Consider the following 27,721-nt stretch of genomic DNA (forward strand, 5'->3'; position numbering starts at 1 on the left):
TAGTAGCAGACTGCAAGAGGACATAGACAGACTGGTAAAATGGTTAGGCCTCAGCTAGAGTATTGACTTCAGTTCTGGACACCACACTTTAGGAAGGCATTGGAGAGAGTGCAAAGGAGATTGACCAGGATGGTACAAGGAATGAGGGACTTCAGTTATCAGGAGGCTAGAGAAGCGAGGATTATTCTCCTTGGAGCAGAGAAGGTTAAGAGGAGACTTAATAGAAGTTTCCAAATGATGAGGGGATTCGATAGGGTGAACAAGGAGAAACTATTTCCACTGGCGGGTGGGTTGGTAACCCGCAGACACCGATTTAAAATATTTGCTAAAAGAAACAGAGGGGAGTTGAGGAGAAATGTTTTCACATAGCGAGTTGTTGGGATCTGGAATGCATTGTCTGAAAGGCTGATGGAAGCCAATTCGATAACAACTTTTAAGAGAGAAGTAGATACTTATTTGAGGAGGACAAGTTTGCAGGGCTCTGGGGAGAGAGCGGGGGAGTGAGATTGACTTGGATAGCTCTTTTCAAAGAGCCGACACAGATATGATGGGCTGAATGGCCTCCTTCTGTGCTGTATAGTTCTGTGATTCTATGATAACTAGATACTGGTAGGAATCTATATGCATTCTTTCTCCCCCCTCCCTCCCAAAAAAAATCAACTGTGGAATAGCAAAACAAGATATTGATGCAGTTATTGGTAATTGTGCAGTGCTACAGTATACCCGAATAATAATCACAGTAACGTGCCTACATTGTTATTTCATATACACTGAACTGTATAATTGTGAATTCTGGTGGTATGAAATGGGGACTAATCCCTGAAATTTGCTTAACTTTGGAAATGGATTAATTATGTGTTCTACTTGTGTTTTGCTCACATCTAGAATTGAAGTTTTTGAAGTTATTGTAAGAGTGGAAAAAGCTGAGAACATCTGTGTGAACAGGTGACGGTGTTAAGTTAATCTGTGACACATGAAAGAATAGGTGTCTTTACAAGTGAATGTGCAGGGCTAAATTGTCACGGTTGTTAGGTATAGTTTAGCTAGAGTGCTGTATTCAGCCACGGTTACTCTTAGAGGACAATCATGGATTTTATTTTTACCTCAATAAAGGAGGTTGATTTATGGTGACATTGGTTTGGATTTTCAGAGCAGTGGGAACTATCAGAAAGTTAGAACACAAAATGTAACTCTCAAGTCACTTCATGGACTCAGTGTAGTACAGCGTAGCTTTTGTTGATGCTCATTCTGTGGTATCTGTTATGTGGTATAAATCGTGGTATAAATTCGACACCCCAGAATATTGTACAATCACTTATGGTGAATTTAAGTGAGGGTAACAGTTAGAGATATAATTCAAAGATGTGCTTTGAGAAGTACAATGAAGTATGAAAACTGTTGCAAAGCCAAAGCGTGAAGATATTGGATTAGTTAGATGATCAAAATGTTCTTTAATTTAGTGATTTAGTGCTTTTTAATTAAAGTAGACTAATCACTTTAGTGCTTTTTAATTACAGTAATAAGATTAATGATGGATGTAACTTGCACTGTGACTGGATCCAGCAAGCTTTTCTCCTGACTTTCTTATTGCCCTGCCTGCTTGCTGCACATTGAGTCGTCCTGACACAACTTCTGCTCACCGTGTGTGTGACCAGCTTCTTTGTTTCAAATCCCAGTGTTTTTGTTTCACACGAATAGCATGATGGTTGTTTCATACACAAACAAAAAATCCCTAGCAATCCCTGATAATCAGCCATGGGAGTGCAGGCAGAAGATGAATCTGACTGCACAACAGGTTGAGTTGAATTGCTGGTACCTCAAAGTAGACTTTGTCAGAATTTTGTTGCCTGTGGACCCATAGTATACACTTAGTGTAAGCAGTTTTGTGTTAAATAGAAAGTTTAGTTGTCTTACATAGTTAATAATAATCCTTGCATTTGATATAGCGCTTTTCACGTCGGGAGGACGTCCCAAAGCACTTCACAGAACACTGTAAAGTGAATTGACTGCATATTTGTGGGCGAACGCGGCAGCCAATTGCGCACAGCAATGTCCCACAAACAGTCGTGGATTGAAAATGACCAATTTATTATTGTTTTGTTTTTTTGGAGGGATTATTATTGTCGAGATGTCGAGAAGACGTGAAAAAAGCTATATCAAATGCAAGGATTATTATTATTAAATGACAGAGGGAATAGAATATGGTGGAGAATTGTGAATTTATATATATATATAAAAAATATTGAATCAACAAACCTTGAGACAGTGTCCGTAACATTAACTGGAACACGTAAATGACCTATCACTGAAATTCTAATTCGAAAGAGTTACACTGAGAAAGGTGCTAAACTGTTCCAGATGTTACCAGGTGTAAGTTGCTGTTTGATGCGATTTGGTCATTCGGATGACCAGTTTCCTTGTCCTCCCAGTACCAGCTTCATCCTGACTATAACCATCTGGTCCTCTGGCCAGGCAGCTGCTGAACGTGTAGCAGCAGGTAGCCTGTGAATGACCATATGCTGACCCCATACTTGCCACTTCATTCAGGCCAGGGAGTGGACTTTCAGCCCATTAGGGAAATGAGTTTATAAATGGGAGAGGGTATTGTGTCAACTAACACCTTATAAAGATGTAACCACTGTTCAGAACACCACTTTTTGGACATCAGACTGCTCCAGTCATATCCCACAATGACATTGAGATGAATGGCCAATTCAATTGGATTTTTTTGATAAGGGAGGACTATTAGCCAGGAGAAGTTGGATAAATATTAAAACTTATATTTTTATACAATTTAGATTTAATTAAGGTGGGGGATGAGACCTACTGCTTAGAATTCTATATACAGGAACGTTTATCTACATAATTATTTCACTATGATTCAGCACCAGTCATCACATAAAAAATAATGTGCATTCCATTTTGATGCATATTGCTTAGATTTTCAACAGAATTATTCATGGATATGATCTGGTTACAGCAATCTATTCAAATCACACATGTTTCATTGGTACATTTAAACTGTATTGAAATGATTTTTATAAATTGGTTAGAAATTAGAATCTGGTTTATTTGAACAACTATTAAGAATTTGTATTTTAATTCCAATTAAAAAAAAAAAACAATTTGGCCATTAAAGACTTGAAAGGAAGTTTGAAAAGTATTTTGTGTTCTAATGACTCTCCCCAGTTTTAAAAAAAAGTACCATACTTATCAGTAGTTATTTAAACCTTCAGCAAGATATCTATGTGTTCAGTCAATTGAAGGGATTCCCATCTTACTATGCTGTCTGGAGACATCACATACATGAAGGAGCTGCATGCTTCTTGGAGTGACTCCATTTATTTTAACTGGGATAAGCCTGGGGGTTGATCTAAAGCAATTGCCTCAGTAAAATAAATGGAGTTTCTCTGGGATACACACAACCCCTCCTTATTAGTGGAATCCCATAACCTGTTGCAGGTTGCTGTTGTTTGTACACCTCTTATTAGTATTGCTGGAGGATTGGGAGCCTGTAACCGTTTTGATGCAGGAGGTGTGCTTCTCAGTAAAACCAGCTTTTGGGGTGAGGGAAAAATAATGAATGCAAGTTCTTAAAAAATCTGACCCAATGAAATGTTCAATAAGCCAGGTATATAGACTAGCTCAACAGTGAAGATCACTAGCAGCCAAACAGCAGTAGAGTGTTAATTATCTAAGATTAATTGTGGCTTCTGGTGTGGTTTATTAGTAAATATTTAATGGTCAACTCATTAAGAGATGTTTAATTTGGTAAATGTGAAACTGTCAAATTAAATAACTTTCTCTGCATTTTCAACAATACTGCTATTTTAGCAGGCAGGTAAGTCGCATAAATATCTTTATTTAGATTTAAACAGACTTTTTGAAGCTTGAAGTGATGACCCATTCTCTGTTTGTTATCAAAATGGCTTGATCATGTTATTGGTAGTTGAGCAGTAACAAGCTCATCAGTATTTAACATGAGAAGATTTACATATCAAATACATTGTTCTCAATCTGACATCGGACAAACATTAAACTAATTAAAGAAATGTTAAGCCTCCAAGGCTAACTAAACATTTTGGCTGATTACTCAACTTGACAACAGATCAGTACAGACCAGAGATAAAACCTGAGACGCCCTATCTAGTCTGTACAATTTAGCGCTCCGGGACTCTACCGTGCGTGAGGGCACTGGGTGGTGCCTTAATCTAGGAGTTAGCGGGATGCTGTTTGGAATTTTGCAATGAAAAATTAAATCTTCACAATAACATTTTACCACACCAAAGCCTATGGTTGCATCCTTGGCTCAGCTAAATCGGCTTTCTACTCCAGGAGCATCCTGGAGGCCAAAGAGAAACATGGGACCCTCTTCTTCCTCACCAAGTATCTCCTCAGCTCGCTCATCTTCACCTGTAACTCCAATGCAAAGAGGTGATGGACTCAAGTCCAAAATTGAACAGATTTGCTCAGCAGCCTCCACCTCCGACACCTCATTCCCCATAGATGGAACTTGCTCCCTGACCCCATAAGACCTTTTGTGCTTTTGGTCACCTTCTCCCCACCCACCCCCTGACCTCCCAACATGAAAGAACCTATATAAATGTAAACTTGTCGCTACTATATTAAAGTTAGCTACTGTTCTGTGTTGATAGTCAACATCTTATTATGCTGTATATAAATTTTCCTGTTTGTCTTTATAGATACAGATGTGCGGCAGTTGGATTCCTCATCAGTGCTTCAAATGAACTCACTGAATAGTAAGTACACTTCTAGCAAAAGGTGTTGGAATATTCATGCTACTTTTTGGGATATGATCAGATATGCATTTGTGTTCTTTCCATTCTCCTGACCTCCCACGTGTTCAATATGTAATGGAATTATTGATTATTATAAGATTACTGAGGTTTATTTCTAACGTATTTGTCTGTCTTGAGCATTTCATGTTCTCTTATTCTCCAGTGGAATTTTACATACCAGTTTGTTTTAATGGTCTCTCAGACGATCTCAGTTGCAGTTCTTTGCAACCCAATCTGATCCCTTCAACCTTACCTGATCCCTTGGTTGAGTTAAATACATTTAAGTCGTGACCCCTGTTAATCTCATTGCAGCGAACAATGAGAGAGGCTCAATTTGACAACACGCAAAATGCGGGTTTGGAGCACCGAGCTATGATGATGATGACCTGATCCGTTGGGAGCAAATGAGTTGCACAGATTAACCGTGACATGTTACTTTAAAATTTTAGGGCAAGTTTCATGTATTCTAAGTATATGCGGATGAAGCGTTTGGTATGTCATGATTTTTGAAAATTTCCTAGTTTAAGTGCTCAAAAGAATTATGATATTTTGGTCATATGTCAGAAAATGTTGTGCATAATTCACTGAATCGTATACTGAAGGAAAGGTTCTCACAAAAATAAATCTCAGACCATCTGTAAATACCTGTAAATCTGACACCTTTTAGGTTTTGATAAAATGCTTAATCCAGGTTTCTTCTTGTATTGTACTCCACCTCCATCTAGTGGACAAAACTGCATGTGCAGCCATCTGGTATGCAGCAAGAATCAGGCCATTAGGTGGCAGCAACAAAAAGCAAATGTATGCAGGTCGTCCTTTTCATCTAATGGTCAAAATACAGAAAGGTTACATTTCTACTACTTTCACACATTTAACGCACCTCAAATGCATCCTCCCATGGCCACTCCCTTTGCTGAGCAAGCATCAGTCCTCACTTTCCCACTCTTTCCATCCACCATTGGTGCATGAGCACCCACTCCTGCTGCTGCTTCTGAGAATTCCATCCTGGATTTTTTNCCACCTAAAACCTTTAAGGTTTAGCTTCTCCACCTTAAAACCTCTCTCTTTAACCTGCTTTCAGCCACCCAGAATTAATGGTTAGAGTTTAAAGGCCTTTGTCGAAGTGTGGGCAAATGCTCACCCTCCAAAATGGTTTAACTGTTGAGTTCCGTGGGCCAGAGAGGCAGGTCAGATCTGAGAAGAGGTCAACGAGAGAGAGACCGATTGCTTATTTGTGTCCTATATCTCAAAGAAAAGTACTGTTTTCCAAAGCACCAACCATCAGTAAAACCTTAAGTTTTTATTGCGTCGATCAATCAACCAATCAATGCCTTTTAAGTATTTGGAATTAAAAGCTTATTTTTTCACCAGAAAAGAAAATGGTGAGGTCATTGGTATGTCAGTCCCTTATTTTGCTGAGACTAAAAAGTGATGCGGGTGTTTTATTGTTGGTATGAGTTTATCTGAGTTTGATTTGTCTACTGATGTTAATGATACACGCTGCAGAATAGGCTTTGAAGGAGTGACGCTGGGTGTAGCTGAAATTGTAGTGACAGAGGCAACTGAGGACATTTTAATAGAGATAAGCCAGACACGATTGAAAATATACAACAGATACTATATCATATGCAAAGATTATTATAATTTGAACAGCATTTATGAGCTTCATTAATTAGTCCATTCGTCCGACCCATCCAATTTACATTGATTCCTTTTATACATCCATCTCTAAATCTAATTACTGAATCATTTTAGTTGACAGGAATTGCCGAGTTCTGAGATGTTATCATGTGTTAAGGGCACTATATAAATGCAGGTTTCTTGTTCTATCATCTGTCCTTGTAGCTTGTCCGTTTTAAGTATCTTTTAGACATTTAAATAAAGAAAATTCTCCTGCATTTCCTATTTCTTCTTTTAGTTTGAGGATGTGACTTAACTTGGTTTGCGTTTCTTTATATAAATATATATATATAAGTCACGACAGTGTGATAAGACACTATATCAGATGCAAGAATTATTATCATTAATACCATCCTGTTTAAGGTTCTGCATAGAAATGATGTTTGAATTCAAATAGCTAAAATGTGTCAACATTGAACACTGCTATTAAAATGTATAAAACATTTGTCTTAAACATCAAATTGCAAATGCTCTAGATCCATGCTATATTTGCATTGGTAAATTGAGACAACTCCCACAGTTGTTCAGTACAAAATAGACAAGTATTGCTAAGTTATAGTCTCTAGAAATCTTCACTTCACAATGGTCTCATGGAAGAATTTTTATAAAATTAATGTTTCATTTGAACTCTTGTACCCCCAGGGAAAAAAAATCAGTAGAACGATTTGCAATGGATATGTTAGCTTGTTGTGAAAGAAACTCCACTGTGCTTTGACATGGTTATGGATTAAAATCTTAAAAACTTTGTAGTCTATCATCTTCCATTGATGTTGTATTTTATTTCATGATCTAAATATGCTTCAGAGTGCCCAAAGCCAGTTCAAAAGTGACATTCTGGGTTAAAATTATATTGATACACAGCTGCTAGCACTGCAAATCTATTTTGTTGCATTATTTGTCTTTTTATCCTCTGGTTTCTCCCCTTATGTACTTGGCTCATTGCTTGATTACTCCATTTCAACCTGTTCTTTCTCTCATTAACCTTTGCTTCCTTTTCATTCTCAAAAACATTTCTTTCAGTTTGGAAATAAACAGTACTGAAACCTTAGTCTGGATAAGATTGAAAACATATCATCAGATGCATAAGGAAAGAAATTCAGATGAAGGTTTAAGGTGGTATTTAAAATTGAAATCTGAGTTATATTTTGGTAAACTGACTATCTTTCTGAATAAGGCAATATTATCAAAGTGTGCTTATTGTTTCCGAGCAAGTAGTTACTTAAGCAAACCTGTGCTTCGGAAAGAAATCAGTATTTCAGTTGTGCACAAAATGGTGATTTTGGGGCTGCAGTTTGCATTCACTGATCAGTGAGTTGCTCAAAAATTAAAAACCCACCGACAGCAATGAATGTTTATTGCAACCTTTTGATACAAGTGTTGGATTTTGTTCTGCTGCTCTTCTGATAATGAATCTTCCAGTAGGCCCATTTACACTGTTGGTGTGTTTTGAGAAGTATCTGGATGAAAACAAGATCCTAATAACTCTTTGAAAAAAATCTGATTTTATGAACATAGTAAGATGAAGCCTCATATTACAACAATGTTACTTATTAACTATTTGGTTCAATCAATATCTTGTAGACCTAAATTAACATGAGTTTCTACTTTCTGAAAAATTCCCATGCAGCAATTGGAATGTGTTAGCTCTTAGAATCCTCCACACTGCTGAAGTGGGCTGTGCTGGTAATTGCCTCTCTTATCAGATTTCACTGGTTTTAAACACACAATCTTTCCCAAATCTGTGCTGAACAGTGTCATGAAGCACAATTCACTTTCCCTATGCAGAAAAGGTACATATCTATTGATCAGATTGAAAATATTGGGCCATGCATTAGTCTGCAGTCCTTGTATAAATGCAGTCAGGCTTTTGGTATTTCAGATGTTCCTTCAATATCTTTATTGAAACATAGCACAATGTTATGAAAACCTGCCAGGGTTCTTCACATGTCAATTGGGATCAACTCCAGTGACTAGAGTCTTCAGTGACCTATGATATACAAACCACATCCTCAGGGATGTGGTTTGTATATGACAGGTTTACACTTCTGCCAAAATGTCCTTGGCCAAAACCCATACCAAATAGTGGCTGGCCTAAATGGGCTTTGCCCCTGAGGAAGACTGGGCCAGTTGCTGCCCGTTGCTGTAAGTTAACTCAGTAATTGCTAAAACCTAACGTTTGCCCCTATGATTCTCAATGTGATGGCCCGAAATACCTTTTTGCCAATTCAACTACTTGTTCATTGGTATTGGTAAAATGTAGTCAGCACATCAACACGCAGAAGAGAGAAGGGTACAGCACTGACTGCCATTGATCATTTTTGGATGGACTATTTTTGAGGGGTGCCTGTGCATGTCTTGAGTTTGGTCTCTGGCTCTTTCAAAGCTGCTTCAGAAATTTACAATTTCCAGTGGCAGAGTTTGCTTCAGGAACACCTCGTCTTCACTAGTATTGGTCGGCACAACCTACTTAGGCTGAAATCCAATGCAGTGCTAGACGGAGCGCAGTATTGTCAGAGGTACAGTCCATCGGTTGAGACATTGAACTGAGGTTCCGTCTGCCTGTTCAATGGACAGATTCCATAGCACTACTTGAAAGAGAGAGAATTTTTTCCCCTGGTGTCCTGCACAATAATCCCCCAGATAAAATTGGTCATTCACTTCCCAGTCATTAACTACCTCTATGTGCACAGAAAATGCTTTCTTGAGTTTGTTCTGAAATTGCCTTATTCAAGCCTGAGTGTACCCTTTTATCGTCCCGAAAGAAAACTTAGGAAGTGAAATCTATGAAGAAAATTCAATAAGGAATATACTGTTAAGAAGTTCTCTTATCTGCTTTGGCAAATTCTTCTCCAGATTTTCGAGCTTCAGTAGAACTCGAGTAGAAATTACTTTTGAAGCATGTTAGTGATGAACTCAAGGTACAGACAACGATCGATGGTTTAATCTGAAAAGCACAAACTCACCGACAGCGTTGAATGTTCACTGAAGCCACCAGAAAGCAAATACTGATTCACAGTACAGTATAACAGTTTCTCTCTGCAGAACCAAGTAAAACTGCTGAATTTATAGAGCCATTTTGCACACAGAAGAAATATTCTTTGAAATCAAAACTGTTCCATTTTATGTTCCTTAAAAATATACTGATTTTACTTTGTAAAATTTGCAAATATGTTAGATTTAAAAGACACGTGTTGATAGCATTAATACACACTGGACATTATCTGATTTTATCGTGCTAACATTGTCAAAATTGGAATTTCAGAATTTTAATAAAATTAATGACATTGCGTGCTTAATTGCTGGGTAAAATGTAGGTAAAACCTGCATTGCAGCATTTTTAAGGTCATCTGAATGGGAAGTCAATACAGTTTTCCTGGAGAGCTTGTACTTATAAGATGAAGCAATTGCTGCTCAAACTACCACTAATCTTAAGTTCACTGGTCCCCATGGACGTCTGCTCCCCTTTCACGTGACTCGCACAAGTTAATCTTGCTTCAGTGAAGTCTGTACACACTTATCCATATGGCCTGGATATCCATAATGAGGATATTTGGTCATTTTAAAATGAACCTCTTCATACATTCATGGCAATGAACCGCTGTGTTTTCATTTTACTCTGAGTTTCATCGTCCGTTCAGTGTTTCATCTCAGGAGGGGAGAGCACACTTTAACTTCACATTTATTTAAACAGTCTCTTGAAATGTAAAACGACAAATGTCTCCCAGATTATTTGGGGGTTGTCACTAAAGACCTAGCAGTTTTTGTGCACAATGTGAGGAATAGTAGAAGCTGTCAGTGGATGTAACTTGAGTATCCAGCCAGTGGATATACTGCCATTTGGCTTAAGATTCCAAAAGCTTGCAAGGCAACTAACCATTAAGCTTTCTTAGATAAATCCAGTTACTGGCATCATTGTATTGTTGATGATATCTGAGCCTATTCTGCTTCGAGGCAATCGGGAGCAAAACCCTAGCTGTTTCTCTTTCCCTCCCAGAATGCTGAATCCCAACAAATACCTACTTCAACTCCATTACTCTGGTGGAGATTAGTTCAGTATTGTACATTTACCTACCAAAACATTGGAGGAACTTTAAATTTATTTATCTTTAGTAATCACTTTCACATTAATTTTTTTCAACCTGCAAGGCTAAATGAAGTCTGTGGTGCCATTAAATCTAAATTATTTTCAGAGGGAAAACCCCTGGATAACCTGACTTAAAGTGCCAGCTGGCCTGCCTGCTCCTGCGTATCCAGATTGCTGTTATAGGGAATCAAGCTGCTTTTATACTGGATTTCAGGACTTCTGCCCATTTGGCTCAGTGCTTTGGGATGTCCTCCCAACGTCAAAGGCGCTGTACAAATGCAATTTGTTGTTGTTTGGCAAATCCAGCAGGGAAGCACTGATCCACCAAAATATTCTTACACATTCTGTGCTCATAGGTTTACTATGAAATGGACAACTGAGGTGTTGTATCTGGAATGTTCTGTTTAATGTTGCACTATATACAGTAGACTTCTAGGTTCCAGTAATTCTATGCCTTTTGATGATATCTTGAATTGTACCTCCTCCTGGCAGATCAGAGAGATGTGGAGGGTGTTGTTTAGTGCAGCAGTATGTTCTACCTGTTTGGGTGGAGAAGTGGTAAAATGACCTTTTAAGAATAAAGAAATATTAAATTGCAGTTTGCTTCTAGTTGGATTTATTTGAAAAGGTACAGAACAAAAATGAGCAGATGTTGTTAGATATTAATTTACTCTCACATAAATAATGTTCATTGTGATTGATAAACCTTGAGTTTTAAATTATTTCTGGAATAATTGTAGACGAATCCAGGGGCTAACATTCTAGCTAATGGAGCACAGCTGACAGAATGTCTCAAATGTTTAACACAAAAAGAAAGGATTGCAGACCAAACAAATCTAGGTCAGGGCAGCAGCTGACCTGTGGTCAGGTTCTGATTTCTGATGCCACTGCTTAAATCTTCCCTGCATTGGGAATGGTAGCCAGATGTCAAACCTAATTGACCTTGATATTCAATGAGCAGAAAAAGTAACAGTCACATGGGTTCCTGATTTTTCTGTTATTTTAAATGCTGAATGGCTCAGTCTTCTAGAACAGTAAGAAATGCTAAGAGTTGCTTCAAACGGGACAGTACTCCCAAAAGCTCCTGTTTGTGAAGAGGAATGAGTTTGAACAAATTTAATTTGGCTTTTAATCGGCCAAATTTCAATTCATGTTAAATGTAATGCATATACATTATGAATCTGTCATAATGAGACCATTTTAAAATGATATTATTTCTGCATTATATGTGGTAGCTTTACAATTGAGCATGAATTCAACTGAATTAATTACAAATTGTGTTCTTAATTTTAATTTGTTCAGTATTTAATCTCTGCCCCATTTATACAGAAACATGATTGTACATGTTGAGCAAGTAAAACCCATTTAATCTTACAGATAAGTAGACCTAAATTAATGCACCATTAGATAAGTTTATTTTTTTCTTCCTACCCACATTTTTACTTGCTTCATTTGGCCTATATTGAACCACCAGTTCTACTGCACAGTTGATAAGTGGAACCCTGATGATGGAGGGGTGATTATTCCTCTTTCGCAAGATTATACACGTATGCTTAATTAAAAATGTAAATGGTTAAAAATTGCTACCTATGTACATATATGCTCTTTATCGTGAATTGTAGGGCAGAGCAGCATTGCATACTTTCATCAGAAGTTGGCTCAAGTTTAAAGGTGGATTTTTTGAATGTAATTTGGCTCAGGTCTGGAAGAGAAAAGCAGTCACGTTTTTTTTGCTCCTGGTGCCTCATCAGCAGTTTCTACTGCTAATGCATGTTTCTGGCAGCCAGATGAGCAAAATTCATATGATGCAGTTGAGCAGTTGAGTGGCCTACCAATGCTCACATCTAGAGATGATCGACTCAAAAATAGATGACTCACTAACAGTGTTCCTTTCTGACACGTTTTCAGTTAACTTAGTGCCATGAGATGCAAAACTGAACAATGGCCACTTTGGCAAGTCCTGGAGGTTACACATTGCCCGTGCAACCACACCCTAGAGAGGAGGCAGAGACATCTTGCCAATGCAGAGGGTGAGGGGGTTGACAAGCTTGATGCAAAGATTTCATTTTAGAATAGTCGTATTGAAACCTCAACAAGTCAGACTGGCGGGCTGCATCCCACGTGCTGAGCTGTGGATTCTTATCCCTGTTGCAGAGTTTCAAGTTGCATCTTATTTGGATTGATTATTCCAGGAACAGTAATCCAACAGCTCTGAGGCCATTATATATTGTTTTGGCAACTTCATACATATCTACTGATTTCTGTTGTCTGTAATTCCAGATTGACTGTGCTAAAGTACTTCTAATACATCCTTTATTAGCCGTTTCTTACCATTCTATCCTAAAGATATCTGGACTTTTATTGCAAAATCGTGGGTTTTAAGTGAACCAGAACCATCAATAATGTTAATGTTTATTTTCCTAATTTTGATGAGAGTATACAGAGATTCCATAGATATGAAGTAGAAAACAATGTATGCTTTTTCTTTGCTTGAGCTTCTGAGGTCACATCTGAGCATTTGTGCTCGCAAACTCGGCTGATATTCCAGTGCAGTGCTAGGGAAAGTTATATTGTTGGTGGTGCCATTTTTGGGATGAAACATTAAACTGAGGTCCATCTGTCTGTCCATTTGGACGTTAAAATCATGTGGCACTATTTGAAAAGAGAGGGCATTTTTCTGGCTGTATGAGACACTGCTGTTGCAAAATTGGTTGCCAGGTTTGACTACAAAATACACAGTGCTTACACTTATGGTATATCCTGTGACACGATAGGTGCTATATTAAATGCAAGGATTATTATCATTCGCATCATTTAAAGTGTTAAAGTTTACACCAATTTAAGTTAAGTATATATATTACACACACTTTTTTGTGATTAGCCAGTTGTCTGACACATATGGAAACCCATCACCATGCTTAAGAGCATCCAAACCAAACTTGAGTTCCATGCATCACACCTACACGTGGAAATTTCTGAGTTTTAGGTGCAGGCTGTTGAGAGTCAAGGCCTGGGGACAAGGAGTTGTGCAGGTTCTGCTACTTTTTTATGTTTTTCTTCCATTGGAGCTGGGGAGCAATTGTTTGTTTTCCACTTTCTTCCCTGTGTCAAAGTGACAGCACTCCACTTGGCATTTCCACACAATTACCTGGCTAGATTTGGGAACTCAGCAATATTGGATATTGAGGTGCACTCCACCACTGCCACAACACTGATGTTAGCACAAAAGCACAGCACTTTAAAATACTACCCTCACATATTCTTTTAACTGACTTGTGCTAGAAAACAATTTTTCCCCCTGGAAAACAGGATCAAACTAATTGTTTAGTTATAGGAAACCTACGCAAAGCTTCATGTAATTTATGTTTTCAAATATTGAAAGTAAGTAGGCTGACTCACTAATGGTGTTCCTTTCTGACACCTTTTTCCATTAGTTCAATGCTTTGTGATGCAAAAATTAAGTGTTACTGAAATACTGTTTTACGTTTTAGTGTTTAGTACCAATTATAGAAAGCAACAAAGTCTTGACACTGACAGTAAATCATAACTGAGCAGAGTACATCTGCACAACTTTTATATTCAGTTACTAATGAACACTCCACTGGCCATGTTAAATGTAACATTTGCTATTCACGTGACACTATCCATTTGCCAAATTGGCTGTGGATCTTATAACATCTCTCGCCAACTACTGCTATTTGTAGCCTCTGTGTTTCTTGCTCTCACTAAGATTCATGACATGGATAATATTTATGTCAGCACTTAGAAACTTAATAAAATGATATGGCTTCCTTGATTTGTTTTTCCAGTCAGTACCAAAACAAACTTCAAATTACCATACAAGTTTGCATCTAGTTACTGTAAAAGTGAATCCAGATGATGCACCTTTTTAAGTGCTCCATTATAATATTGGAGTAAAGACTACATGACAAATTCAGTTTCTTATAAACGAGCATCTAATAGAACTTAACAAACTAATTGAAATCTGATTTTTTTTAATGTCACATACCTTACAGAGCAGCCTACTCTTTTGTATTTATTTCTGCATCACTCCAGAGGCATCACTGCTACACAAAGGTTCCTGCCTGTGGCAGAGCTTTCATCATTTTCTAGCTATGAACTGTCTGAGCTCTGTTTGCACAAACCAGTGATGTACTCTCATTGCTGGACTGTGCAGAGGTTCGCAAGACAACCTTCACAACTTTTAAACAGCTGCATTTGCTTCTGTGCACATGTGCAGTTTAACTAAAAAAGAATTGCCTCAGGGTAAACCGGGTGAAGACTCAAGATGTTATCTATTAAAGAAAAATAGCACAGTACATTTTTATCATTTTTTTATAGCTGCAACAGTAACAGCTGAATGTTGCTGTTTTGGATTCAGGACTTTTCTATGGGCAGATAATTCTTTGAAGTATTCAGTTTAGAGGATTGTAATCTCTCAGGGTTAAGGGGTTTAGCAGCTGCAATGATTGAACTGTGTAAACCCTAATTTGACTTTTGGTGCAGCTGAGAAGTGAATCAAAGAAACAGTGTCTCTGGTTATATTCTATATACAGCACAGTGCTATGACTTTTTCCAGCAACCAAACCGAGAGTTCAACATTTTGTTAAAAAAGGTAGTTTAAAGGAGAGGTTGGTAAATTTAGCACGGCATCAATTATCATTGCTCTTTATTACCCAGTAAGCAGTGTGGTGTCTTACAGATTGGTCAAACCTTTTGAATTGTGTTAGGACTACACAAATGATTAAAGGGTTGCGATTGTTTGGTACAGGACAGTACTATATAGTTAAACACTGAATAGTAATTTAACTTGAGATGTTTTCAAATGAAGAAATAGAATCCAGTGATTCTCTGAGATGGGGAGATTGTTCTGGACACACAAATATGTCATATTGAAGAAGTAACCAGCAAATAAAGATATTCATCCCCTTAATTACAGGCAGAAAAAAGCTATGAACAAAATTGAAAAGAATTCTAATTACCTATTTATAACAAGGAATTTGTATTTTATATCTTAACAATATACTTTTTCAATGATTAATACAGAATCTTGACTGAAGCAGATGTGCTTCATATACTAACATTTATTGTACACAGGCTATACTGTGTGTATGTAAAGTAGTGTGACTGCATTTTGTGGGCATTTATATTTAAAGGCACTTTTGTTCAAATATTTTAAGTCATTCCCAGCCCTTGAAACTTTAGTTTTACATTCATAGTTATGCAAGGTGCATTAGGATTCATAGGAAGTGAAATCTTCTAGGAATATAGACTTATGTTAGTCAATATACTGAATTTCTCCTTCTGTAAATTTATGTAGTTCATTAAGTGAATCATTACTTAAAAGGTTTCTGGTAGCTTACTCCCTGTTAAGATATGTAGCATGTGCTTAAAATAAAGATTCACAAAATAGCATCTTTGGGTTGAAGAACGTGCAGTCATAAAACAAAACAGGAATCTGTTATTTGTTTCATTAATCAATGAATAAAATTATATAAATGAAGTGCCCATGTTCTGTACATAAAATCAGGTGAGGAACTGAACACTTCATTACAGCTGAGATGACTGGTTGAAGCTACTTAATGAATCAGAGCTTTGAATATAGCAATTCCCAAACTGCTGGAACATTGTTCTGCAGATTGCAAATAAACCTTGCATTGTCAAATCTGTTACCATTGTTCCGCATCTGCTTAATGATGTCCTTTTATAACTAGACAAGAAGAATTTGTCAGCACAATAAACAAAAAATGGACGACAAACAGATCATATGTTGTAAAACTAACACCTGACAAATAAACTACTGTAAGACGCTTTTATTTTCAAAGTGCCAGAGTAAATTGTATTTAACTTGCTGTGAAATTGCCAAATGTAAAAGTCACTTCATAAATATACTTCTCCTTGTTCAAACCTATTTCTCCTTGTTTTAAGTAATAACAATAATTGTTGCATTTAATATAGCACCTTATTACGTCAGCAAAACATCTCAAAGGGTTTCACAGTATTTTTACTGGGAGGTATCATAGAATCAGAGAATTATACAGCACAGAAGAAGGCCATTCGGCCCATTGTGTCTGTGCCGGCTCTTTGAAAAGAGCTATCCAGTTCAATCCCACTCCCCCACTCTCTCCCCATAGCCCCACTAATTTGTCCTCCCCAAATAATTATCTAATTTATGGGCAAAGTATATTCCGACAGCAAAAAGCACATGATGAATTCATTATATTTCATGGTGCTGTTAATGCTACATAAATTGTGGCAAAGTTGTTTAAAAAAAATTGGAAACGCACAGAAGTAACTCCTTGCAAGAGTGAGTTCAAGAAAACTATAATTTGTGAAATTGACCTGGAATCAAACTGTGTATCACAATACACTTTCCACTTGTGTAAGGGGACATCCTAAAGAGCTTAAAATATTACTTGTATTGAAACTATAGTGAAATTTTAGAAAGATACTTTGATGGTTCTACATAAATGCACAATCTGATGTGCTACTAAGCTGTACAGACATGAAAGGTCAGACATCTGTGCAGTTAGATGATCTCAGCTTGTGAATTGGTTTGGGCATTACAGGTGGTCGTGTTCCCGGGAAACTCACACAGGGTTTCAGCTAGTGACGCCTCTGGAAGTGCATGTCTAGGATTGTCAGAATCCAGCTTGTCTGTGATTACTTTCTCCCACATCATCAAATATTCTGCTGAGATTCACTGTCTGTGCTCTACATCAAGAATGGGCGTTTTAAAGAGGGAAGCAGGGGTGGAAATCAACAAAATACATTGAACTGCAACATAATGGTGATTATAATTATAATTTAGTCATATTGGAATTTTTTTATGGAAAAGAATGTAAAACTGAAATTTCCCAAAGTTTATATAAGGAGCATCAAGGCCACCCAACAGAGGTGGGAATGTGAAGTAGTAATAATGTAGTTTACTGGAGTTTCATCTAGCCAGTCTCTCAAGTCTTTAACAACTTTGCCTTTAGGCACCAGGGTAAATGGCCATATGGGCTTCATGATTTTATGTACTACTTCATTAAAGCTTTTATTACAGCCAAGATGCTTAAACAACCAGTGGTCGCCCTTAAACGTCTGCTCAGAAGCAAACATGGCGCAGTCGTGACTTTTTGTGACTCCAGAGCCGCCACTAATGCATCAAAGGCTATCATTTCCTGTTCATTGCAGACCCCTCTGCATGTGCTTAGTAACCTGTTTCAACCTTTGTGTTCCTGTGCTTGTAATTGTGTGCTAACAAATCGCCTTTGTCCACCAAATCGAATGGTGGCTGGATCTGAAGAATTGCTGTCTGGTTTGTATTCAAATCCAGGTAAGGAGTCCGAGAGGTGTATGGTTATGGAGGCAATCCAGCATGTACATTTGGTCACTTTTATGGCATCTCACTTAATTGTTTAGAATGGGTCTATTTAGAAAGTGTTAATGTTTAAGTGTGCTCAGTATTAACATCTAATTTTCTGAATTTAAAAAAAATCCCAAAACAAAGTTTGTCTGAGTAAGGTTAGACTTAGTCTTAGTCTATTATTTGGTAGTTGCGTTATTCCAAATAAAATATGGCCCGGAGCATCGGAAATCAATCTGAACAAGTACAGAATGATGTGAATTTTAGATTTGTTTTGAAAAGCATCAATATTGAATGTCTGCTAATGGCAGGGTTTGGGTTAGTTTTAATGGTATCAGATTCCAAAGCCGGTAAGAGCAGTATCCATAGTGTACAATAAGACATGTAGAAAATTGTACTGGACAGTTTAACATATGAACCAGTTGTTGGAAAGTATTAATCACAGTCTAAAATCTATAAAATCTCGTCCTATAAACCATATTTTCTTACTTTGTGTTAAAAAGGTTGTAAGCTACTCATACTGGCTCAAAAATACATCTTCCTTTATGTAGCTGCTATATATTGTGCTGCATATCTATTTTTATGTATACATATTTCTTGTATAATAATTTGCACTCCATTTTCATCAGCCAATGTCTAATTTGCACACACAGAACTATGGCATTTTGAATCATTATCATGAATAATGTATTTTCATTTTTCAATTTCAAAATATGTTACAATTCAGTCATGAATTAAAACCTTAACCTGAAAGTAAAAGTTCCAAACATGGACAGCACCATTTCTAAGGTTTATCTTGAAACATATCTAGCATAAGATTACAAAGACTGAATTTACATGATACATCTATATATTATAAATATTAACATGTAACTGTTCTGCTGACTTAATCTAGTTATCCCTTTCAAAGAATTGTAAACCCCTTTAGAAAAAATAAAATATTTACATTTTTCCATTATTAAAATAATGTTTCGGATTCTAAAATTTTAAAGTAAATAAAATGAAACATCTAAAGTTTTGAAAGCATATCTGACGTTTCCATGTATACAGTGCATATAAGACTATTTTGTTTTGTCTGTACGCATGTATATAATTAGTAAATAAGTGAGGTATGCTCATTTTAAGAAAGAATTTTATTGGTGTAATTTTCCTTTTACTTTATTTATGTATATATCGGGAAAGCTTGACGTATCCTTTATGTTCTCTTTTTGTCTCAAACTCAGACAGCTTTTGTGAGCACCAGTGTGCGGATTAAAAGCTTTTGGACAAAAGCAGGCGCGACTCAGAGGGGAAAAAAAGCAGGGAACATTTCCTGTCACTCAATACATTCCATTTCACACCTCCTCAAAAAAAAATCACCCATTCAGTAGTGCAGAATATAAATTGTGTAATCGCCATACTTTTTTTTGCTTCACTATCTTAATTTTTTTTGTAAAATTCAAAAAGGACAAGTGAGCCGAGTGGCTATGTGTTTTACGAGGCAAGTCAAGCTCACGCATGAGCAGCTCACACACAGCAGCTGGCTGACCTGTCTCGACCACTGCTGGCCTATTGAGCGACCTGGACTGTCTGGTTTTGGCTCGTGCCTTTGTCCATGTCTGGCTGAGTTCCTCTGTCTATATTTGTTTCACTAGACCCTTAGGCGATGGTAGTGTTTAGTTACTGTGACATAAAGCAATAGCCATAGTTTTTTTATAACCCATTAACTAACTATAATAACTCAGAAAGTTATGAACATTTTAATTTTAAGCGTGAAACTTTTTTTTACAATAAATCACAATTCTTAACTCGCTCCATATGCATATTTTAAAAGTGGTATGAAAAGACCTTCATCTGAGAACAATAGAGCACGTGCTGAACCGAGACTTCTGATCCAGCAACAACGTCTTTGACTAGAGCAGCCTTAAATCCCATTACTATAACCATTAGCATCTCTTTTTATATCGTAAGAAAAAAATCTTACCCGACAATAGAGAAGGAGATCATTCCTGGAACTTCTTGCATTACGTCAGGCACAGGCTTGGATCTTTGTCAAAAAGAATGTTGCAGCTGGCGTAGGAAGGAAGACTTTCCTATAACTGAAACTGTGAGTTTAAAAACATGGAATTTTCATTGCCAACCAGACTGCCCTGTGGCCTGAGGTGGGAGTTGAGCCGTGAGTTCTGTTAGTATATATCAGCAGCTTGCAAGCTGCCCAGACAAGGCATTGATCAGCTCCAGATTTCCTTGCAGCCCCTGTCTGCTTCACTGAATTGAACTATATATGACCCAAATGATGGACAGGAGCAAATTTAGTCATGTGCAGTGCTGGGACACAGACTATTCGCTGAGCTCTGGCAGTTTAGGGGTTGGCTTCTGATTGGGCCAAACCATGATCATTGAGACAGAAGCCCTTACCATTCAAACCTTAGTGTACAGGGGTGGCTGTTTGGGTGTCTGGCTACCAGCAATTGTCATAGAAAGCCCTGAAGTAATTATGTTCTCTTTCACTGGAAAGCACTATGTGAGTAAAGGGAAGCTTGGTTTTCTTGTCATTCCTATAGATAAATGCTGTACTGTTTTACACGTTTTACAAGTACCCGTTTATGTAGTCTTGAAAAAAGTATCTTTTTAAAGAAGAGGAATAACACATAATAATAATATTCTACAATCAAGTTGATTGTAGCTACAGATTGTAGCTGTTTTTATGTTTAGCTCTGAGGTTAAAATCTCAGTTTATTTGTTCACAGAGATGTTCAGTGCATTAAGCCACTGAGAGAGAAGGTATAAAAGTGTATAAAATTGCTGCTTTTTGCTTTAAAGATGGGTTTCTGTTTATTTTGAAATTTTAGACTTTAATTTTATAAAATTAACAGGTCATTGCTAAATCAAATTGATTATTATCCCTTGTCTTACACTCACTGATTCATTTTAAGTGGTATTGTGTTTGTCATAATGTCTCCAGGGAATACCCAACCCACCCAACTTACATTGATTAAGTGGAGAGGGTCTCAGACAATCTACAGTGACTTTGTTTGTCATTTGAAGTAAAGTAACGGAAATCATACAGGTTGAATATAAGACCTAAAAATCTTTTAAATGATGAACCTCATTTTCCAAAAGAAACCTGAAGCAGCTATCAGCTTACTACCAGTAGCAGCACTACCAGGGTGTCATTTTTTCAAATATCATAATTCACTTCCTTTTAATACAGAATTCAAAATTTATCTTGAGAACCTACTAAAAACGCAGTTTAGGGAACACGTATAGAAATGCTATTGTCAAATACACACTTGAAAAACAATGTTGATGTTGCTTACTCAATGGAATGTCTTTGTTTTAACAATAATCTGAAACTAACAATATCTATGGATACAGATTGGTATCTATGGATCCTTGGGTAAAGAGGAGGGGATGTATTGCACTCTCACCTCTGAGTCAGACAGTTGTGGATTTAAGCCCCACATCGGGACTTGTAATCACATCGTCTAAGCTGACATTCTGATGTAGTGCTGGTGGTTGTTGCATTGTTGGAGGTGCCGTCCTTCATATGAGATGTTAAACCAAGGTCCCACGTGCCTGTTCATGTGGATGTGAAAAGGGAAGGGAGTTTCTCCTGGTGTCCTGGCCAACAATCCCCAAAATAAAATTGGTCACTCGTTCTAAGGCTGTTTGTGGAACATTGTTGTGTGTAAACTGGCTGTTGCATTTGCCCACAAAATACAACAACAACAAGATTCCATTTATAAAATACACAGTCACTTCACTTTCAATGATGTGATAAGGTGTTGTGTCAAATGCAAGAATTATTATTATAATAATTCAGTAGCTTCAATCTCAACGATGCAGTCAAAGTAAATTTCAAAATGTTAAAATGACATCTCCTTATTAAACATGCTCAGCCTTGTGCAGTATCTAGTCACGTACAGAACTGCCAACAGCATAGCTTAAAAAGCCGAGTCTCCAATGAGCTGTGACACAGCCTTTAATCATGCCAGACAGTTGGGCACTTCTCTCATGAGCTTGTCTGAACCACTGGACCTTAGGATTTATTTCTAATCTTTCTCAGGCTCTGGGAAAATAGGTCATTGTGAAACCCTGCTGCCAGTTATGCCATTTGTTTATATCTTTTCTTTGTCAATTTTATTCTTTCATCTTCTTGCCTGAATGCATTGGCTCCTTTGCTACAATGTGCTTCTCCTGGCACAGTCAGGTACAAGGGAAGTGTCGCCCCCCTCGATTGATTGCTGGTCTCAGATTCAGATACTCCAGATAAACATGCTGAACCATTGGGGAACATATGTAGCTTTTGTAGTCAGCTGAGAGAACAGGGACTACACTTGAACCAAGCTGGTTGTGTGCAATGTTTCTAGTCCTTGGAATACGTGAGAGAATGGGGTTCTATTATTAACTGAATGGAGAATAATGAAGAGTTATTATGTTGATCAATGTGCATTTGATTCATTAAAATGGGATTTTGATCTACAGAAAGTTGCTGAGTGACAGAATGCTATAATTGGGTATCCTAGGCTAAGAATCGGGGCTGAAGTCTGTCGTAGTTCCTGCTCTTATTCCCTGTGGCATAGAGGCCTATGCAATGTTGTATGCTGGAAAGGACTGCCATTGCTGACACCCCACTGCATCAGTCTCATTTAACTACTGTGGAGTGAGGGGAAAGGGGGAAGAATAGCATGTTCTCATGGTTGCACTCATTGTGTGTGTGTGTGTGTGTGTGTGTGCATGTGTATAGAGAGAGAGAGAGAGAGCAAAGGGGTTGCAAAAGAGATAGGAGAAAGACTAGTTCTCATAATATCTGAGGTGGGAAATGCTTATAATCATTATATGAGATACTATCAACGCTCATTTAAACAGCACAGCTGTTATAAAGAGTAGCTAACCTGGATTTCAAAACAATGGGTCATGCCTCACAAATCTACTGGAATGATCTTTGAGGAAGTAAGCAAACTAGTGAATGAGGGCTGTTTAGCAAAGTTGCAGAAATAATTTGCTGTATTTTGATTTTCAGAGGACAATAATAAACTTGTGCTTTTGATAACTCATGGATTAAAGCACATGGTATTCCTGGGAATTTAGCTGGTTGAACTGGCAATAGGAAGCCAAAGTTGATGGTAAATAGAAAAAGGCTCTCTCAGAGCCAAGATTACATAGTTTCACAAACTTTTATTGCAGTTCCTCCTATTCATAAATAATGTGGAGAGGCGTTTTTTTGCTAGGGAAGAGATGTTTAAGTGGGAACCTAATCGAAGTGTTTAAAATTATAAAGGTTTGATAAGGTTAACATAAATAGGTTGGGGTGTCCGTAACCAGGGAACACAAATATAAGATAGCGACTAGGGGATCTAAAAAGATTTTAGGAGGAACTACTTCATGGAGAGTGTTGAGAGATTGTGGAAATCGCTGCCTGAAGTGGTGGTTGAATCATAGTATAGATTCAAAAGGAAACTAGACTTTCACATGAGGGAGAGGAGAATAGAAGGGTATGGGAGGGAGTAGGGAATGGGTGAAGATCCGTGGGATATAAACACCGGCACAGACTGGTTGGGCCAAGTGGCCTGTTTCCATGCAATAATATTGAAAAAAAATGATTTCCTACCTATCAGCAAAGTTTATCAAATACCAGGTTACATCTGACGGGTAATGTAACTACAAGATGAAAATATGATTCCTGCTCCTTTTAGTACTCACAAAAACACCACAATACCATTGACCAGCAGAGATCACTGAACACATGACAACCTCCATTATAACACAGTGTTTTGGGTCCAAGCATTTATGACGTGTCTAGTTTCATGTAGTTGCAATAGTTGCAAAAAAAAATAATTTGGTCACTCAATTCACGATTGTTTGTGGGAAACTGCTGAGCGCAATTGGCTGCTGCATTTTGCCCACAAAATATACGGTCAATTCGCTTTACAGTATATTCTGTGAAGGCTTTGAAACGTATCGAAGACGTGATAAGGCGCTATATCAAATGCAAAGATTATTATATCATAGTTTTGTGAATGAGCACTGCAACAAATTTTGGAAAACATACACTTGGTATAATGGTACACTTACAACAACAAAGTGTGATGATTTGATATGGCGACTGTAGTCCTGGTGATTTCCATATTATTATATAATAATCCTTGCATTTGATATAGCGCTTTTCACGTCAGGAGGACGTCCCAAAGCACTTCACAGAACACACTGTAAAGTGAATTGACTGTATATTTGTGGGCGAACGCGGCAGCCAATTGCGCACAGCAATGTCCCACAAACAGTCGTAGATTGAAAATGACCAATTTATTATTGTTTGTGGTTTTGGAGGGATTATTATTAGGCTCTGTGTGGAGTAAGGAAACTTGCCCAAGGTTTCGCCCTGCCTGGAATTGAACTCAGGTCTCTCGCTTATTGAGACAGTTCCCGGATCAATATTCTTTGGAGGCCACCTACAGCTATTGACTTGCTTGTGCAATCTCTACAGGTACAGACCTCAATTACATCAGTTCATTCTCACTCAAAGATGCAAAGGAATGAAGATAATTGCAGAGCTGTGAGTGTTTCAAATGAACCATTGCCTTTCATTTAAAATATAGGATAAGCATTAAAAACTTGGATAAGATGATATATTTTGTTTGTTTTAACCATCAAAGTGTCTAGAATATTTGATTTGCACACAAGTGGTAATCTTTCTATTTTATTAGAAAATAAGTGGTTTTGTTTTCCGATTGTAATTTTTGATGACGTATTGAGATGAGGTTTTAGCCTTCGGGAACTCCGCAGCTGTGCCCTAATTTTTTTTCTCTTTTTTTTCCCCAAAGAGCGTAATGCTGCCTTTTAAGGCATTGCTATTCTTGTCTCCCAGCAGGCACAGTACAGGCTGCCACTACACCCTACAGCACAGTCATTGTAAACCAGACCATTTATATTAACAGTTAAACTCATGCATGCAAAAAAAATACACCGTGATTTGCCCAGTTAGCTTTGAAAATGTAAATGTTATATTATATTTGTATTATTTTTATATTTGTTGCAGCAATTATAACGCTGAAATGTTTCACAGCGTTTCACAGGTACTTGCTGTAAAGTATAGTGTAGTGACTCTGTATTGTTAGGTAAATTCAGCAGCCAAATTACACATAGCAAGGTTACACTTGAGCCATGAAGTGAGTGACCAATTAATTGAAGAAGTCTTGAAGATGTGAATGGATCTAGGCCATTTGGGGGAGCAAGTTCCAAATTTCCACTACCCTTTGAGTGGAAAAACTGCCTCCTAATTTCACTCCCAAATGGCCTAGCTTTAATTGTAAGGTTATGCCCCTTGTTCTTGATTCCCCTACCAGAGGAACTAGTTTCTCTGCAGCTACATTATCGATCCCATTATTATTATTTTAAAAACCTCTATCAGATCACTAAATCAAGGGAATAGAGATCAAGTTTATGCAACCTGTCCTCATAATTTAACCCTTTTAGTCCTGGTGAATCTGCATTGGAACCTCCCACTCAGCTCCTGTTAACCCTGCAAGCCAAGACCATAATACAAAAATGGTTCTAGCTGGCCAGGCAGCAGGACAGCTTGCCAGACAGCACTCTCAATGGCAAGCTATGTGGTTTTAGCTGGTTAGACTCCAGTAGTTCCCCCCCAACGCACACTCTGGGATCCCCAAGCTTTAGCTCTTCACAACCTGGCAAGTACTCTCCAGAATTAGGTAATAATAATAATCCTTGCATTTGATATAGCGCTTTTCACGTCTTCTAGACGTCCCAAAGCGCTTCACAGAATATACTGTAAAGTGAATTGACTGTATATTTGTGTGTGAATGCAGCAGCCAATTGCGCACAGCAATGTCCCACAAACAGTCATGGATTGAAAATGACCAATTTATTATTGTTTTTGGTTTTTGGAGGGATTATTATTAGGCTCTGTGTGGAGTAAGGAAACTTGCCCAAGGTTTCGCCCTCTGCCTGGAAAAGAACTCAGGTCTCTCACTTGCAAAGCGAGTGCTCTAACCACTGAGCTACAGTAAGTAAGATGCATCCCTCCATTGCACATTCCATTCTAATACATGTATGGGGGATGCATGGAACCATGTTTGATTTCGATACTCAAGCATGGTGATGGGTTTCTGCATGTGTTGGACACCTGGCTGACCCCAAAAAACTTTCCATTTTTATTTCCACTGAATGGGAATGCACACATGTAAGGGCTTAAACTTTGTTGCTGCTCCTCTTTTTGTTTCTGTTAATTGTGATGTTACAGTTGTTTTGGACCGTAAAAGGTTTGCATGTTGGCAGATTCTTTCTTCATATTAGTTTATCTGCAGCAGCTATTCTGTAGTAATCAAATGCTATCTATTGCATACAAAATAATAATCGCTCTTTTTCCTGGCATTGGGAATCGTGAAGTGCTGTTTGTAAGAGCATATGCACATGCCATCCTTACAGAGATGTGGCTCCATGGGCTTGCTACACATGTATAGGTCAGAAAATGTTCACACACTTTAGTGTGACAGAAGCTGAAGGGCACATATTAAATACATTCTTGTATTTAAAACATTACTTTGTATGTAATAAAATGTACCCTGCTTCATGGTGCACCAGCTTTTTACTTGTGATCATCTTATTTAACTGCTAACTTAATTCATTCAATTTGGTAGTTTAAAGATTAGCTATTTTTGAACAAAGATGAAAATTTCTTTGCGAAATATTAATGCTCCATTAACATTCAGGGGTGAAATTCTGCAGAACACCTGTGGTAGGTGTTCCAGTAGGCATTGAGCTGTTGCAGCATGCATTGGCAGGCCACTTGGCAGCCGAGCCTAATTCTCCCCAACATATACTGCCACACATACTGATACTGGGAGCGCTGTAGAGCAACAAGGAGCGGGAACCCTCACTCATTTTTCTCTCCCTAACCTAAGGAAGGCTGAATGCTCGGCAAAGAACAGGAAACTCCAAGCAGGTAATTTAAGTGTTTGGGAGAGGATTCAAAGTTCTTTTGCAAGCTTGTTGATTTCCCTTGGTAAAGGGTAAATATGCTTATGATGTTCTTAGCAATGAAAGTGTTCATAAGTACTCAAAGTATCTAAAGTTTGATTTCAGATTTTACTCCCAGGCTCCCTAAGGAGACAATGGAAGCAGAAAATGTAATTTGTTTCAAGAACAAATTAGATAGCTTTCTGCTAGAAAATATTATCTCAGGATACAATATATAGTTTGGGCACGACATGCCAAGCAACTGCCAGGATAGTGGAAGTAAACTAGATGGACCTTAGTCTTCTTTCATCCAGCAAATTCTTATGTTCTCATGTAAACAGTTAACCTGGGGAACAATTGTATACGTACTCAAGCTGAATAACGTCAGCCTTGTATTTGGGGCCTGATAGCTTTTTTTCCAAAACAAAGAATATAAATAAAATCTTCAAACCAGAGGTTTTGCAGAAATTTGGGGACTGGTCATTTTAGCACTTGTGAATTTTTCAAAAATAGGTTGATGCTGTATTATGTACTCAGAAAGCCTGTGGCTAAATTCCAATCTCTACTTCAGTTTTTTTCTGAACAGAAAGGAGTTTATTGTCTGCTTTTGATATAGCACTTTTCACGACTTCTAGACGTCTCAAAGCGCTTCACAGAATATACTGTAAAGTGAATTGACTGTACAGTTGTGAGTGAAACGCGGCAGCCAATTACGCACAGCACGACCTCAAACCCTCTCTATATCACTCTCATCATCACTGCCCCCCCACCAGCAAACCTATCCTCATTTCCCTCCAAAATGTCCGCTCCCTCTCCAACAAAGCCCCTACTCTCCATGACCTCATCCTA

The 27,721-nt window shown here is 37.8% G+C and overlaps 1 protein-coding gene across 1 annotated transcript in view; it reads left to right on the plus strand.

Moving 5' to 3' along the window:
- Positions 1–4,733: 4,733 nt before the first annotated feature.
- The window catches only part of LOC103187708 (nuclear receptor subfamily 6 group A member 1), a 90,914-nt gene continuing 67,926 nt past the window's right edge, over positions 4,734–27,721 (plus strand). The window contains exon 1 of the mRNA XM_042337560.1: positions 4,734–4,760. Within this exon, the coding sequence (XP_042193494.1) occupies positions 4,745–4,760 (16 nt within the window). The 5' untranslated portion in view covers positions 4,734–4,744. The remainder of the gene's footprint in view (positions 4,761–27,721) is intronic.

This window comes from Callorhinchus milii, unplaced genomic scaffold (genome assembly GCF_018977255.1).
Source record: "Callorhinchus milii isolate IMCB2004 unplaced genomic scaffold, IMCB_Cmil_1.0 Scaffold8, whole genome shotgun sequence".
In the NCBI taxonomy this organism is placed as follows: Eukaryota; Metazoa; Chordata; class Chondrichthyes; order Chimaeriformes; family Callorhinchidae; genus Callorhinchus; species Callorhinchus milii.